Source organism: Manis javanica, chromosome 16, assembly GCF_040802235.1.
Source record: "Manis javanica isolate MJ-LG chromosome 16, MJ_LKY, whole genome shotgun sequence".
In the NCBI taxonomy this organism is placed as follows: Eukaryota; Metazoa; Chordata; class Mammalia; order Pholidota; family Manidae; genus Manis; species Manis javanica.
This window is the reverse complement of record NC_133171.1, coordinates 11216820-11232604: the sequence shown is the minus strand read 5'-3', so window position 1 is coordinate 11232604 and position 15785 is coordinate 11216820. Positions and strand designations below refer to the sequence as shown.

At 36.3% G+C, this 15785-nt stretch overlaps 1 protein-coding gene across 4 annotated transcripts in view; it reads left to right on the top strand.

Moving 5' to 3' along the window:
* EXOC2 (exocyst complex component 2) overlaps nucleotides 1–15785 on the top strand; it is a 237394-nt gene that overhangs the window by 59395 nt on the left and 162214 nt on the right. For all 4 annotated transcript variants that reach the window (XM_037011057.2, XM_073224459.1, XM_073224460.1 and 1 more), the window contains exons 2-4: nucleotides 8613–8761; nucleotides 12784–12960; nucleotides 15095–15221. In XM_037011057.2, the coding sequence (XP_036866952.1) occupies nucleotides 8644–8761; nucleotides 12784–12960; nucleotides 15095–15221 (422 nt within the window). In that variant the 5' untranslated portion in view covers nucleotides 8613–8643. The remainder of the gene's footprint in view (nucleotides 1–8612; nucleotides 8762–12783; nucleotides 12961–15094; nucleotides 15222–15785) is intronic.

The window sequence follows — 15785 nt, the reverse complement described above, 5'->3', positions numbered from 1 at the left end:
AAACTGAGTGTCCACTATCTGTGTGTACTGACTGAAATTTGAAATTCTATGAAAGAGCCTAGTAAACTATTATAACCTTTATATTCCTCTCTAAATGTATTATTCTGAAGGAATTTTTTTCAATTGTGTTTTTAAAACAGTTTTATTTGTATATTGTACAGCCAACACATTTAAAATATAAAATTCAACCCTGAATAGCCAAAGCAATCCTGAGAAGGAAGAATAAAGCAGGGGTACTTACACTCCCTGACTTCAAGCTCTACTACAAAGCCACAGTAATCAAGACAAATTAGTACTGGCACAAGAACAGACCCATAGAGCATGAGACAGACTAGAGGGCCCAGATATAAACCCTTGCACATATGTCAATTAATATATGATAAAGGAGCCATGGATATACAATGAGGAAATGACAGCCTCTTCAACAGCTGGTGTTGGCAAAACTGTACAGCTACATGTCAGAGAATGACACTGGATTATTGTCTAGCCCTACACACAAAAGTAAACTCAAAATGGATCAAAGACCTGAATGTAAGTCATGAAACCATGAAACTCTTAGAAAAAAACATAGGCAAAAATCTCTTGGACATAAACATGAACAACTTCTTCATGAACATATCTCCCTGGGCAAGGGAAACAAAGCAAAAATGAACAATTGGGACTATATCAAACTAAAAAGCTTCTGTACAGCAAAGGACAACATCAGTAGAACAAAAAGACATCCTACAGTATGGGAGAATATATCCATAAATGACATATCCAATAAGGGGTTGACATCCAAATTATATAAAGAGCTCATGCACCTCAACAAACAAAAAGCAAATAATCCAATTAAAAAATGGGTGGAGGATATGAAGAGATAGTTCTCCAAAGAAGAAAATTCAGATGGCCAACAGGCACATGAAAAGATGCTCCATGTTGCTAATCATCAGGGAAATGCAAATTAAAACCACAATGACATATCACCTCACACCAGTTAGTATGGCCAACATCCAAAAGCAACAACAAATGTTGGCGAGGTTGTGGAGAAAGGGGAACCCTCCTACACTGCTGGTGGGAATGTAAATTAGTTCAACCACTGTGGAAAGCAATATGGAGGTTACTCAAAAAACTAAAAATAGAAATACCATTTGACCCAGGAATTCCACTCCTAGGAATTTACCCTAGGAATGCAGGAGCCGAGTTTGAAAAAGACATATGCACCCCTATGTTTATTGCAGCACTATTTACAATAGCCAAGAAATGGAAGCAACCTAAGTGTCCACCAGTAGCTGAATGGATAAAGAAGAGGTGGTACATATACACAAAGGAATATTATTCAGCCATAAGAAGAAAACAAATCCTACCATTTGCAACGACTGGATGGAGCTAGAGGATATTATGCTCAGTGAAATAAGCCATGCAGAGAAAAACAAGTATCAAATGATTTCACCCATCTGTAGAGTATAAGAACAATGAAAAAACTGAAGGAACAAAACAGCAGCAGACTCACAGTACCCAAGAATGGAGTAACAGTTACGAAAGGGAAAGGACAGGTGGGAAAAGAGGGATAAGGGGGAAAAAGGGTTCATTACAATTAGCATGTATAATGTAGGGGGGGACATGGGGAAGGCAGTGTAACACAGAGAAGACAAGTAGTGATTCTATAGCATCTAACTACACTGGTGGACAATGATTGTAAAGGGGTATGTGGTGGGACTTAATAATAGGGTAGTCTAGTAACCATAATGTCATTTATTTAATTGTATATTAATGATAACAAAAAAACCAAAGCAAACAACAAAAAACATTGGAGGATAGGTATTTTAACTTTGTTCTGCTGTGTATGAACATGAAAGCACTTTGTTGCAAAGGCTACTGGTTGCCATCTTGCAGCCACACGTGGAACTAGACTTGATATGAAGGCAGCAGTGAGAATGGCAAAGCATTGAGACAGAAGGACCCAGGGTCCTTGTTAACTGTTGGTTGGGTGTGCCTGGAAACACCCTTCTTCTGGTTTCCAGGTATAAATAAATTTGTTATTTATTTAGAAAAAAAATTAAACGTGTAATTCAGTTAAAATATTTAAGGCATTTAACATTTGCAAATGTATCCCTTGTGAGTTATTGTTAAAACCTGCTAAATTTAAATAGAAGAGAGAAAATGAAAATACAGAGATGGGGAGGCTTGCGTTAAGCCAACAATGTAATCTGCAGACTCAGTGCAGTCCCTGTCGATATCCCAATGGTATTGTTTTTGCAGAAATAGAAAGATTCATCCTGAAATTCATATGGAATTTCAAGGGGCTGCAAATAGCTAAAACAATCTTGAAAAAGCAGAATAAAGCTGGAGTACTCATGCGTCCTGTTTTCAAAACTTACTGCAAAGCTACAGCAATCAAAACAGTGTGGTGCTCACATAAAGACTGACATACAGACCAAAGGAATCGAGTAGAAATCCCAGAAATAAACCTTTGCATATATCATCAGTTGATTTCCACCAAGGGTGCCAAGACCTTTCAAAGGGGGAAAGAATAGTCTTTTCAACAAATGGTGCTGGGAAAACTGGACACTCACCTATGAAAAGAATGAAGTTGGACCTTATGTCATATACAAAAATTAACTCAAAATGAATCAATGACCTAAACATAGGAGTTGAAACTATAGACTCTTAGAAGAAAATGTAGGGAAAAATATTTGTGCCCTTGGATTGGCAATGATTTCTTGGCTATGACATCAAAAGCACATGTAATATAAGAAAAAAATAGATAAATTTGACTTCATAAAAATGAAAAATTTTTGTGTATCAAAGGACACTATAAGAGTAAACAGGCAATCCACAGAATGGGAGAAATGTTTGTAAATCACATATCTGATAAGGGATTAATGTCCAGAATAACAAACTAATTCAAGAACAAAAAAAACAAAGGAACAATAAAGTGGGCAAAAGACTTTAAAAGACATTTGTTCAAGTATACAAATATATAAATGGCCAATAAGCTTACAAAAAGATGCTCAACATCATTAGTTATTAGGCAAATGCAAATCAAAACTACTATGAAATACCATTTCTTACCCAGTAGGATGGCTACTATTAAAAAGGAAAATAACAAGTGTTGGTGGGATGTGGAGAAACTGGAGCCCTGGTACACTACTGCAGGGAATGTAAAATGGTGTAGTTGGTGTAAACAGTTTGGTGGCTCCTGAAAAAAGTTAACCATAGAATTACCCCATAACCCTACAGTCCCACTCCTAGGCATGCACCCAAAGGAACTGAAAACAGGGACTCAAATAGATTCTTGTGCACCAGTGTTCACAGCAGCATTATTCACAACAGCCCAAAGGTGAGAACAACACAGATGTCTACTGGTGGGGTAACGAATAAACAAAACATGGTATAAATATAGCTTGGAATATTATTCAGCCATAAAAAGGAATGAAATTCTGGTACATGCTGCACACGGATATACCTTGAAAACACCATGCTAAGAGCCAGAGACAAAAGGGCACAGGTTGTAAGATTGTTTATATAAGGTGCCCAGAATAGATGTGACTCTGCAGAGACAGAGAGTAGACTACTGTTTGCTTAGGGCATGGTGGTGAGAGGTTGGAAGATGCCAGCTAAGGGATACAGGGCTTCTTCTTGATGGAAAGATTTTAAAATGGACTATGGTGATGGATGCACAACTCCATTATTTACTGAAAGCCACTGAACTGTACATTGTAAATGGGTGAATTGCATGTATGTGAATTGTAAGTCAGGGAAGTCATTACAGATAACAACAAAAACCCAAAAGGGAGATTCATAAACTGAGTTTAAAAACCTAAGAAACTAAAAACAGGTTTTTGAATTTTAAATACATTAGTCTTAAACGAAAAAAAAAATTTCAGTGGCTTTCAGTATAGTCACATGGTTATACAACCATCATCACAACTAATTTTAGAATTTTTATCGTAATAGAAAGAAAGGCCATACTCATTAGCATGTCATTCTCCATTTCCTCCAAGCCTCCACCACCCTCCCCAGCTCTCCGCAACTGCTCATTTACCTTTTTTCTGTAGATTTGCCTATTCCAGACATTTATGTATAAATGGAATTATATAATATGTGGTTTTCTGTGACTGGCTTCTACCACTTAGCATAATGTTTTTGATGCCAGGGTTCTTGTTCACGAAGGCGAAGAATGAGCTTCACAAACACTCAAGGTAGGAGAGCGAGGTACAGGCTTTTATTTAGAGATAAAGTGAGAAGACAGAGCTCCCAGCTCACGCCAGGAGGGGACAAGAGAGTCCAGGGTGGTGCATTGTCTAGGGGGTTTTATAGGCAAATGAGAATTTTTCAGGAACATGAAAAAAAGTTTAGGGGTGTGGACTTATTAAGTGGTCCTAGAATATTTAGAATTAACCTGATACAAGTAACCTCCTGCTCTGTTAATTTCTCCCTGAGATTCCAGCATCTTGGTCTGGGGGCATATGAAACAAGGCCACCTGCTCAGCCCCCAAGGTGGGCTGAGGCATCATTGTTTGCTAAAGCCTAAGTTAAGTGCAGTCTTATCTGTAAGGTGGAATCCTTCTTGCCTTTTACTGTGTTACGGCTGAGCTAGCACACTAAATTAGTTTGCCCAGCTTGCAAAATCACTTCATCAGATCTGAAGAAGGAAAGACAGCACGTAGGCCTGGGCCTTTTAGCATGTTAAAGTGAATCTTACGCATGATTATAAATGATTAGCATAAAATAAACATGTGCTACTCTTCTTTATCTGGGGTACACCGACTGATCTCACTGAAGAATGACTCTAGAGCTGAATGTTTAACACAGAGTTTTAGTAGGGGGTTTTCTTGCATGCGGTTACATTGCTCTAACTGCAGATATCCTGCCTTGCTTTTTTCCGGAGGCCCTCACCCTACTCTGACTACATCCACACTCCCGGTCTCATTTTCAGGGGTCATACATTTTGTATCTTGTATCAAGTACTTCATTCCTTTTTCCCTTTTCTTTCATGCCAAATAATATTTCATCATATCGTTGTATCACATAGTACTTATCCATTCATCAACTGGTAGACAGTTGAGTTGATTCCACTTTTTGGCTATTATTAATAACTGCAGTAAACATTCATGGATATATTTTTATGTGGATATATTTTTCATTGCTCTTAGTTACATGCTTAGGAGGGAATTGACGAATTATGTAAAAACTCTGTGTTTGACTTGTTAAAGAACTGCCCAACTATTTTCTAGAGTGACTGTACCTTTTAAATTTCCACCTGTGATATACAATGATTACAATTTTTCCACATCCTCGCTAACACATTTTTTGCTTTTTTGATTTCAAGCTTCCTGGTGGGTATAAAGCAGTATCTCCTTGTGGTTTTGATTTGCATTTTCCTGATGGCCAATGACATTGGAAATCTTTTCATATGCTTATTGGATTTGTATCTTTGGAAGAATATCTGTTGAGATCTTCTGCCCATTTTTTTTATTGTATTGTTCTTACTATTGAGTTATAAGTGTTCTTTATATATTTTAGATACAAGTCTCTTACCAGATGCACGGTTTTCAGTTATTTTTTCTCAGTCTGTGGATTGCCTTTTCACTTTCTTAATGGTGTCCTTTGAAGCACGAAAGTTTTTAATTGAACCACGTTTGATTTCTCTCTTTTTAAAATATTGTTGCTTGAGGTTTTATATCTAAGAAGGCTCATAAGAGGTGAATGGGCTTAGGTGATTCATGTCAGGTGAATGAGGGAAATGATTGAGGGTGAAGTATAGAATGTGGAACAGTCTAGTTATGACTGGTTTTAATAAAATGCTAATGGTTTTTATCAGTGGTTACTGGCAACTGCTGAGCAGTGGGGTATCATAGAAGATTTCTTTTTTTTAAATCAGGGATGATGTTGGTTAGATATTTGGGAAAATTAACTCTGGTGTTTGCTGAGGATGGATTGCTGGAGAGATAATAGGGGTGGAGTAACCAGTTAGATTTCAGTATCCAGGGAGATAAGATGAAGGCCTTAATTGGGAAGCAACAACAGAATTGAGAGGAATAGTTGCCTTTGGATTCTGACATAAAGATTCTGTTTGACTCAGAGGTGTGGCAGGGAAGGAAGGGAGTTCAGGGTGACCTTCAGTTGTCTCATTTGGCTTATTGGATGAATAGTGATGGCTTACTTGTACAACCTTTGTTTTTGTTGTTGCTGTTTTGCTATTTTAATTGTTACTAAGAAATTACATAGGGATGACTGATTGCATCATTGGCCATCAGATTGAACTCAGCCTCCAGGAGGTCCAGCTGATGTTGAATGGCTGAAACCCTAGCCCCCTTATCACATGGATTCTTTGTGGTTTGGCCAGCCCTGAAAGTCAGTGGTCATGAATATTGCATATGTATGATACTGAGAGCGAATGAGTAACAAAGACACTCCTTGGATTTTGAGTCTCTCTCCCAGAAACCAGTAACAAAGGTCAGTCACATTCTTTATTATACAACATACCCCATGCTAGTTTACTCTTGTTTGTGACATGCACCTCGTTTCCAGGTCTTGTCTAATCTGCCTTTATCTTGCTAGTCAATTTTAGATAGAATTTATGATTCACTCTCACTTTTTCTCTTCATCCCCTTTTCGTGCTCCTCAAATATACATCTGCCTATTTGCAGTCTTCTTACCACCTTTGGTTAAACCAATGGGCAGTTCCTGCATTAATAGTAGATATAAATCTTGCTTTTTTTTTCTTCTTTTGAAAATTTCCAGAGCTTTTTTTTTTTTTTTTGGATTGGTTCCTTTTCATGGCATCTCATTCTTTTAGGGGTAAAAATTTTCTTCTACTCTGAAGATACTAATTTGGGATCAAAATTTACAGTACTTTTGAAGGTTTTTTTTTTTCCTGTTACCTGCTGTGTTAGTTTGCTAGAGCTGCCATAACGAAGTTTGATGGACTGGTGGCTAAATTTCTCATGATTCTGGAGTCTAGTGGTCCAAGATGAAGGTGTCAGCACAGTTGGTTCCTTCTAAGGCCCCTCTCCTTGGCGTGTAGATGCCACCTTCTCCCTGTGACCTCATGTGGTCATCTCTCTGTATGTGCGTGTGTCGTGGTCTCCTTTTCTTGAAAGAACATGAAGCACATTGGATTAGGCACCCCCCTCCCTCCCGCCAGGACCTCCTTTGACTTTAAGAATCTCTAAAGGCCTATCTCTACATACTGTCACATTCTGAGGTACTTGGGGTTAGGACTGTAACATGATTTTTTGGGGGGATGCAGTTCAGCCCATAACACCTGCCTTATCTCTGTTTCCTCTGGGTCTTTTTGTTCATGTGACTTCCATGTCTCACATATGTTCTCTGACCATCTGACAGCCTGGCTGTCCTTGTATATTTTAGAGTGTAGCTGTGAACAGATAATTTGTTTAGTTTGTCTGGGAGAGTTTGTCTTTAAGTGGCTCTTCCTTCAGGTGATGGGACTGCACGTAGCCCTTCCTTTTTTGGACAGGACCCTTGCATGTCAGGTTTGGTTCTGTTTTTCTCCAGAGAATAATATCCTAGTTATCCGGACATGGTGGAGCTGGGCAGGGACGGCTTACACACTTGCTGGCAGTCGTAAGAGCAGGGTGGGAAAAGGCCCGAAGAGCCCCACAGTTTGCTCTGTAGGTTGGCACTTGCCTCCCTCCCCGTCCCTGTGCCTGATGTCTCATTTCTTTAGAGACTTAACTTCTAATCCCTTGCCTGGCTTCAGGGTAAAAGCAGGAGCTGGATGTCTAACTTGTTACTAAGTGAAGATAACCAGCAAGGACTTGATGTTCACTGTGAACCTCACCCTCATCTCCTGGGGCATCTGAAGCCTTGGACACTTGAGGAGTTCCGCAGGGGTTTGTAAGGGAGGTTCACTATTCAGTGGTTGCCTACTGTATGCTAGGTGCTGCGCTTTGCTAGGGCTATCCTATGTGATTTTTATTTTAGCCTTATGAAAGGTTCTGTTAATTCCATTTCACATATATGAAAACAGAGTAAATTGGAGCATCAGGACTTGAACAGAGGTATATTTTGCCTCAGAAACTGCCCTTTTGCCAGCTCTGCCGTACACAGTAGAGTTTGCATATTCACCCTTCTGGCTGTACATCTGCATTATAGGTTTTGTAAAAATGTAGATGTATTGATTTGAGCACGTTAAAAATGAGTTGCCATACTAAGAATAATGCAAAAATAAAGTGAAATTCAGTATACCTATGGGAATATAGCTGTGCTGTAATTTTTAATGAATATAATCAGTATTGTCCTTAACTTCAGGAGTAGAACAGTTTCTAGCATATATTTGGGATTCATCACGTGTAGTCATGGAGCTAAATGGTGACATTAGCTTCTATATCTGTCATTATGTTGAAAGTTCCTAAAACCAATGACCTAGTTTTCTTTTATTTTTTTCTGATACTTCTCTCAACAGTATGAGCTAAAGCATCCTTAGTAAACTTAATGTTCAGGAGATGTTGGGAGACAGGCTATATGGCAGCTAAAAAACTCAGAACTGTATGTTTAAGAATACTTCTTATGTTTTGGTACTGAATGTCTAACATTCTTTTATTTTTACTCAATGTTCATTTCAGTTGGCACTAATCCCTCTTTTTTTCCTTTATTTTTAACAGATTAGGTCTCCAGGGTGCTTAACAGAACACAATGTCTCGATCACTACAACCTCCCCTTGTGACAGGCATCTCTCCGAATGAAGGAATACCATGGACAAAGGTTACCATTAGAGGAGAAAACCTGGGGACTGGCCCAGCTGACCTCACAGGTGGGGTCAGAGACTATGCTGTGTATCTCCGTGAATGTAATTTTCTGTTGGCCAATTAAGGCAAAATATTTTTTAATAGTGAAGATGATAGAAAAATATCACTGAGATCTGTACAGAATGATTTGAATAAAAATGAAAGGATATTCAGTTTTCTGATTTTTCTGTTAAAATCACTGTTTTCTTGATTCTTGCCTATATTCCCTTTCACCAAGTCCTTCAGGAAGTTTCCCAAAGCTGAGATTTACTTCTGTTTTCCCAGCTTTGATCTCTCCTGCTTAGGTTGCCAAAACAGCCTCTTAGCGATTTTTGCTCTCTAGCTTTCCCTCCATTATACAAGTGTCTGTATTCTTTCCCAAGGACTCTATGAATTAGACCTCTTCTGTTCCTCCGAATCAAGTCCAAATCTCATCTTCTGATTAAGATTTAGGTACTGACCACACCAGAAGTCAGAAATCAGCTTGGCTTCTCTTCCCCCTCTCCCTGCAGAGGGCTGCCAGCCCTCACCAGGCCCCACTGTGACCTGTCCGTCTTGTTTCCTTTTCTCTGCTGTGGTGATGCTCCCATCATAGGTGAGAGCACCACCGTTAATCTGAAATATGAATAACCTCTGCCTGCCAAGGCTTGAGACTTGCAACTAGAAAAATCTCTCCAAACTAATTAATTAACTGATGTTAATTTTTTTTTATTTAGGCTTCCCTTATTTCTACATATCTTAAGCAAGCCAAATTTTAGTTTTTACAGTGAATTTGTGTTTTTTTATTTTTTTTTAAGCTCAAGTACATGAATGATAAAATGTGCATGCAGTTGGCACTATATAAATGTTTTTAAATGTTGGTTTGCATAGTGTGTTTATCTCTGCATAACATGGAGGTCCTTTACTGCTGCCTTATGAAACCATTAGTGTTTGTCTAGGGTTCTCATCCCTGGCTTGTCTTAATCTCCTCTAGAACTTAAAAAAAAAAAGCTCTGGCCTGCTAAATCTCAGTCTCTAAAGATAGAGCCTAATCATAGTTTTTTAAAAAAGGTACTCCCAGGGTGGAGAACAAATTATAAATATAATTGTACAGTCAGTTAGGATTATTTTCCTATGAACTCTTTGTGAGGGTCTACAGACACACTCAGAATGAGGAAGAGAGATTTCCCACATAAATTTATCGGAATTCAGACATTCTCTTGACTTCTTAGTTTATGAGGGTCCCATTAGTAAAGGACTGGAGATGATGAGTTGGAACTTGTTTTTCTCGCCTCATAGCTTCTGGTTGACAGATTGTTTTTTGGGCACTCAGAAAAGCCTTTGAAAAGAGAAAGTGCATTGGACTCAGCACTGTATTTAATAACTTTGTACTGCCCAGCTAATTCTTTTCACTAGTATTTTTTAAATGTCTTATTTTATATTGTTTTTTCTCACTATAGTTTTTTATTTTTTGTATTTATTATTCTTATTAAGATAGTCTTATCTAATCCTGTGTCTTGGTTTTTGACATAGCTTATTCCAGATTTTTCTTTATACAAATTGGAGAAATCCCCAGAGTGCATGGAAATGGACCAAACGATGGAGGTTTTGTCCCACATTTTAACTGGCTGTCCCTGTGAGCACCCAAACATGACAGTTAGTTATGTAAATCTTAATCTTGCTTTAGCTTCAGGCAGTGCTACTCTTATTTGACTAAGTGTTTATTACTTTTATAAACCTTGCTAGTTCAGCTTTCAACCTACCTACATATTGCCAAGAAACCATTTTTTAAAAAAACAAAATCTACTAAATAATTTAAATGTTTTTAACTCAGATGATATCTATACTAGCCAAGTAAAACACTATAAAAATAAGTTATTTGGAACTCTACAAGTTACTTAAAAAAAAGATGTTATTATATTTCATGAAGCAGATTTCTTAAACTTTCATTAACTTAGCAAAAATATGCTTAAGAAATTAAGATAGGTCATATGATCTTATTTAATTTTCATGATATTTAAAATGATGTTTGAATCTGTTTAAAATTATAGTGATTATTAATATTTTTAGTCAAAATACGGAACAGATATTAAATCAGAGGAACCTTAATAGCATCTCTGACTAGATGAATAAACTATTGTACTGAGTAGTTTTTTTTCTCAACTTATATCATCATGGATATTATTCTTGTTTGTTCATCTGAACATGTGTTTAAAATTTCATGTCTAGATATCTGAAATTTGCTCCTATTCTTCAGTTTTAATCATGAGATAGTTGTCTAGCACAGAACTTAAATTAGGAATGACTTTACATTAAGCCCTGACATTTATTGTTAAGTTATTCTCCTTTCTGAAGTATTATATTTAAAATTATAAGAATCTTCTTGAATTTTATAAAATTTATGAATATTAAGCTATGTATTGACCTGGAATGATATCAAAATATCCACCATCTGTAATTAAACAGTTTATATTTTAAAACATTTCCCACTAATTTAAAAAATACATAGGCTGATACATACAAATAAAAATTATTTGAGCAAATATGTATTTGAAGTGTTTCAAGTGCTTATCTTGGAGATGCAGAAGAATTCCAGGGAGTCTTTCAATCTCTTAAAGTCTTTAAATTTTTTGTAACAAAATTTATTATCAGGAAATAAACCAAGACATTCCCATTTTGAAAAAATAATCTTGAATTATGAATACACTTAAAAACGTGTAAATGTCATCATACATTTCAAAAATCCAACAGTAAACTTAGTTTTAAAGGAACCTTTAAGTGCTGTTAATAAGAAAAATAAAATACTGTACATGAAAAAATAAAAGATGTTTTAGGGAAATCTCTAAAATTTGTTACTTCAGAAAACATGTTTTTAAAACGTATTGTTCTTTTATGGTTAGTATAACATTCTTACTAAATAGTGCTTTAAGTTGTAACAAAAGATGACTTGAATCCCTCCCTACATTTTTTCTTACCCAAATTTGGTATTAGTTGTGGTGTTCCTGGTATCTGAAAAAGAAAATTGCAATTACCTAACTTGGCTGTGGAGCAGTATAAAAAGTTAAATAATGAATAAAGAAAATGTGAAGTGTCTGGGTCTTTGCCACATACATTTTTTTCCCTTCATAAATATTTATTACATTGGTCTTTATTTTGCAGAAAGGGAAAATACAGAAGAAATAAGTTAGTAGACCAACTGGCAGAGTGTATTTGCCCTGGTATATTTGTGTTCTGCTTGCTGTCACATCTTTCTGTGCCTCCCTGTGTGGTTACTGCCTATTGTAATTTACGTGGTACCAGTACGTGAGATGCCAGGCCTGAGCTGACCTTTTGGTAGTGCCAGTTTACTGTGATTGCACTATGTTGTATAGTGATGGTGTCATTAGGAAACACTCAGGCAGTCTGAGCTGCCATTATAGAAATGATATGCAGATATGAAAAATGAACTGGTAATCTAGTAATGCCTGAGAACATTTACTGAATTTATCAGACTCCAGGCTGTGCTTGAAATAAAGTGTCTACTTTAGTTCATTCTGTAGTGCCATGTATAATTGAATACTAGTGAAAGCACAAGCAAAACATTTTCAGAAAGATGGATAGATACGTTTTTAGGGAATGACACATACATTTATTAACACATTTTGGAATTTTTATCTGTAACTTAGGCTTTGAATAGCAATAATTTCCCTTCTAATGCCTGTGAAAGCAACCTAAGGTTCTTAGAGTCTAAGTGATGTGAAATGCCTAGACATAATTATTATGGTCATTATTTTTTACTTCCAGTGTTTGAAGAAACTTAAATATAGTCTAAAAGAAGTCTTAAGTATTAGAGAAAAAACAGATTAGACAAAAATCAGTGGAGACAGTAGTATATTTGCAAATAATATTGAGTATATTCATAAACAGAAATAACAAACTGTTGAACAAGGAAATGTTTTTTATTTTTCAGGTCATGGAAAAAGTATGTTGCAAATACTAGTAGGAGAAGAACTGTCTTCACATAATAGACATCTCTAAAGTTTTATCATTATTCTTTTGAACTTTGTTATGTACATGCTTTTATTTTCAGGTTTGACAATTTGTGGACATAATTGCCTCCTGACAGCAGAGTGGATGTCTGCAAGTAAAATAGTATGTCGAGTGGGACAAGCCAAAAATGACAAAGGAGACATTATTGTAACAACCAAGTCAGGTGGCAGAGGAACCTCGACAGTCTCTTTCAAACTGCTTAAACCTGAAAAAATAGGTATCATCTTTCATGACTTTATTCTAAAGAGAAAAATAAAAATAGATTTTGTCTTCTAAAATTTAAAACTGGTAGATTAGTATAAAATTTACCTACTCTCATATCTCATTAACTTAGATTCAGTTTATGTTTATTTTGACAGGAATGGGATATTGGTTAACATTAGTAATACTTTTGACAAGGCAGTTTGCTGAGTTAACAGTCAGTAAAACCTAGGGATGATGACCATTGGAGAACTATAAATTCTTTACAAAATCTGTTCATTTAATATTTTGAGATATTGATTTTAGTTCCTTGATCTTGAATAAAATAATTACATTGTGTTCTGTTATACAGTTAAGATTTTAGGTGAAATATCCTCCTGATTTGGCTGAACTAGAAATAATGTTATTGAAATAATGTTCTTTTTTCCTTCATTTTCTCCATTCTTTGAAGCCCAGACAAAATGTCTGGCCTGGATGTGCCTTAGCCCTCCAAAGTAGAAATAACCTAGCACTTCATATGCTACTTTTTTTTTTTAATGCACTGAACACTTCCTCGTAGTTGGAGTAGTTGAGAACTTGGTCTGAGGAGGCCGACTCAGAGCGCCAACCTGGGCTCCAGCACTGCTGCCTGGGAGCTGGTTCCTGTGTGCTGGCTGTGCCTAGTTTCTTTGTGGGTCAGAGTGGAATAACAGTATTACCTGCCTCTAGGATTAAGTGATTTAGAACATACATGTAAAGTGCTTAACATAGCCCCTTATACAAAGTAAGCGTTCAACAAAATAATTTTGAATTATTATTCTCATAGCTATTTTGGATGGCCATTGCCCTTACTAAAATAAGAAAAATGTCAGATTCATCTTTTTGGTCCTGCAATGTCTTGCCCAGTCAGTTCTTGATAAGTATTTATATAATGCAGGCATATACCAGGTGTAATTAAACCTAGGCCATACTTCTCTCTCATATTCTCTCTCATAGAGAAAAATAATTTTGCAGATTGTTTTTGTTTTCTGTTTAGAGCATAGAGCCCTTCTGCAGCATTGTCTTCCCTAAATTCCTAGATTTCTTTTGCATGAATAAAAATTTAAGAAATTTAAGGGAAGATTCAAATGAAAGTTATATATGTGTACAGATATTTGTATGCATACATATGTATGTACATATATATTATTATTTATATTTACTATTTTTATTTAACGTCTTCAAAACCTGAACAGTGATATTAAAGCCAGAATTGTTACCAGTTTTCTGGAGAAACCTGAAACTTTCTGACAGACTCTAGCATCATCTTATATCATGTTTATACACCAGATAAAAATAACATTTGAAGGTATTAATTTTATTCCTAAACAATCTGCCAGGACCTAGCGCAGTATATGCTCAATGAAGGCTTACTGAGCTGAACTCAGGAGTTTCTGGACTTGAGCAAAACCTCTGACAAAGCCTCTCATCGCATCCTGGCAGGACTGTTGGAGCTGATAGAATTAGTGAGTTAACAAAGGTTCAAACAGCTAGAAGTGGCTGGGACCAAATACCCTTTCTTCACGAAGCCTTCCTAGGCTTGAGCCCCACCTCTCTCCTTGCTGGCACTTTGTCTATTTTCTATTGCAGTTCAGGTCTGTAGGTGGTAAGCTAGTAAGTCCTATGCCAAGGGCTCAGTCACATAGAAGAGAGTACCCTTGTCAGAGATTACAGTTTGTTCACAGGGATCTGCCTCATCCTAGTCACTTCCATTACATAAGCTGTGCATTCCTTGGAAGGTGTTTGACTGATTCCTTTATATAAGACATTGTTGGATATTTTGTTGAATTAACCAAATTAATTGTACTGTTTGTTTTTTGTAAAATATGTTTGTTTAAGCAGAATACTTGCTCAGAGGCTTAATTTTCTTCTCTATTGAATAATGTACAATGAAGCCATGAACTAAGAGATTTTATTTTTGCCTTTTTATAGATTTCTAGTGTTTGTAATTAAAACACCAGCCATTTAAACAAAAAAATCAGAGCTTTTATGACCTCAGATCACTTAAAAATTACCTTAGTGTGCATTTCATATTACATCCTTGAAAAGTAAAGCAATATGGCAAGACTTAGAAAGTGCCTGGGGGGGAGGAGCTTTGTGTCTTATTAAGGGTGTGCTCCTCATTTTGGTAGGTATTTTGGATCAGTCTGCTGTGTGGGTTGATGAAATGAATTATTATGATATGCGTACCGACAGGAATAAAGGAATTCCTCCCTTGTCACTTCGTCCTGCTAATCCACTTGGCATTGAAATTGAAAAGTAAGTGTCAATGTCTTCATTCTTCAAGTTTCTTCATTTCCATTTACACTTAGAGTGAAGAGTCAAACTCCAAAAACCCATCCAGTAAAGGAAAACACCGTGAAGATACTTCCGTTTCGGGAGGCAGGTGTTATTTCTGAAGCTGATAAGCTCTGCTGCATTGCAGTTAGTTAAAACCTCTGGCAAAAACTACTTACCTTTTTAATTTTTTGAGTTTACATTTTGTGAAGAAGAAAAGTATCTTGGAAGTTTTTAGTAACTAACACTTTTAATGATAATGAGGATTAATGAATTATCTGGGGTTGGAAAGTTTAAATATTTAGATGGTACTTGACATCAAAATAGAATTTTCCATTTGCTAAATTTCTGGGAAGTATTTTAGAATAATTAGGCCCAGCATAGTCTTTCATTTTGTTTACAGCCTCTGCCTATAATTTATACTTAATCCAAACTCAGATACTTTACCAGAATTGTATCAGGTAAATGATATCTTTCAAGATGTCTTATAACCAAATCTAGAATTTTCTTAATCTCTAGTACAGTGTTTTAGTAACTCTTAGAATT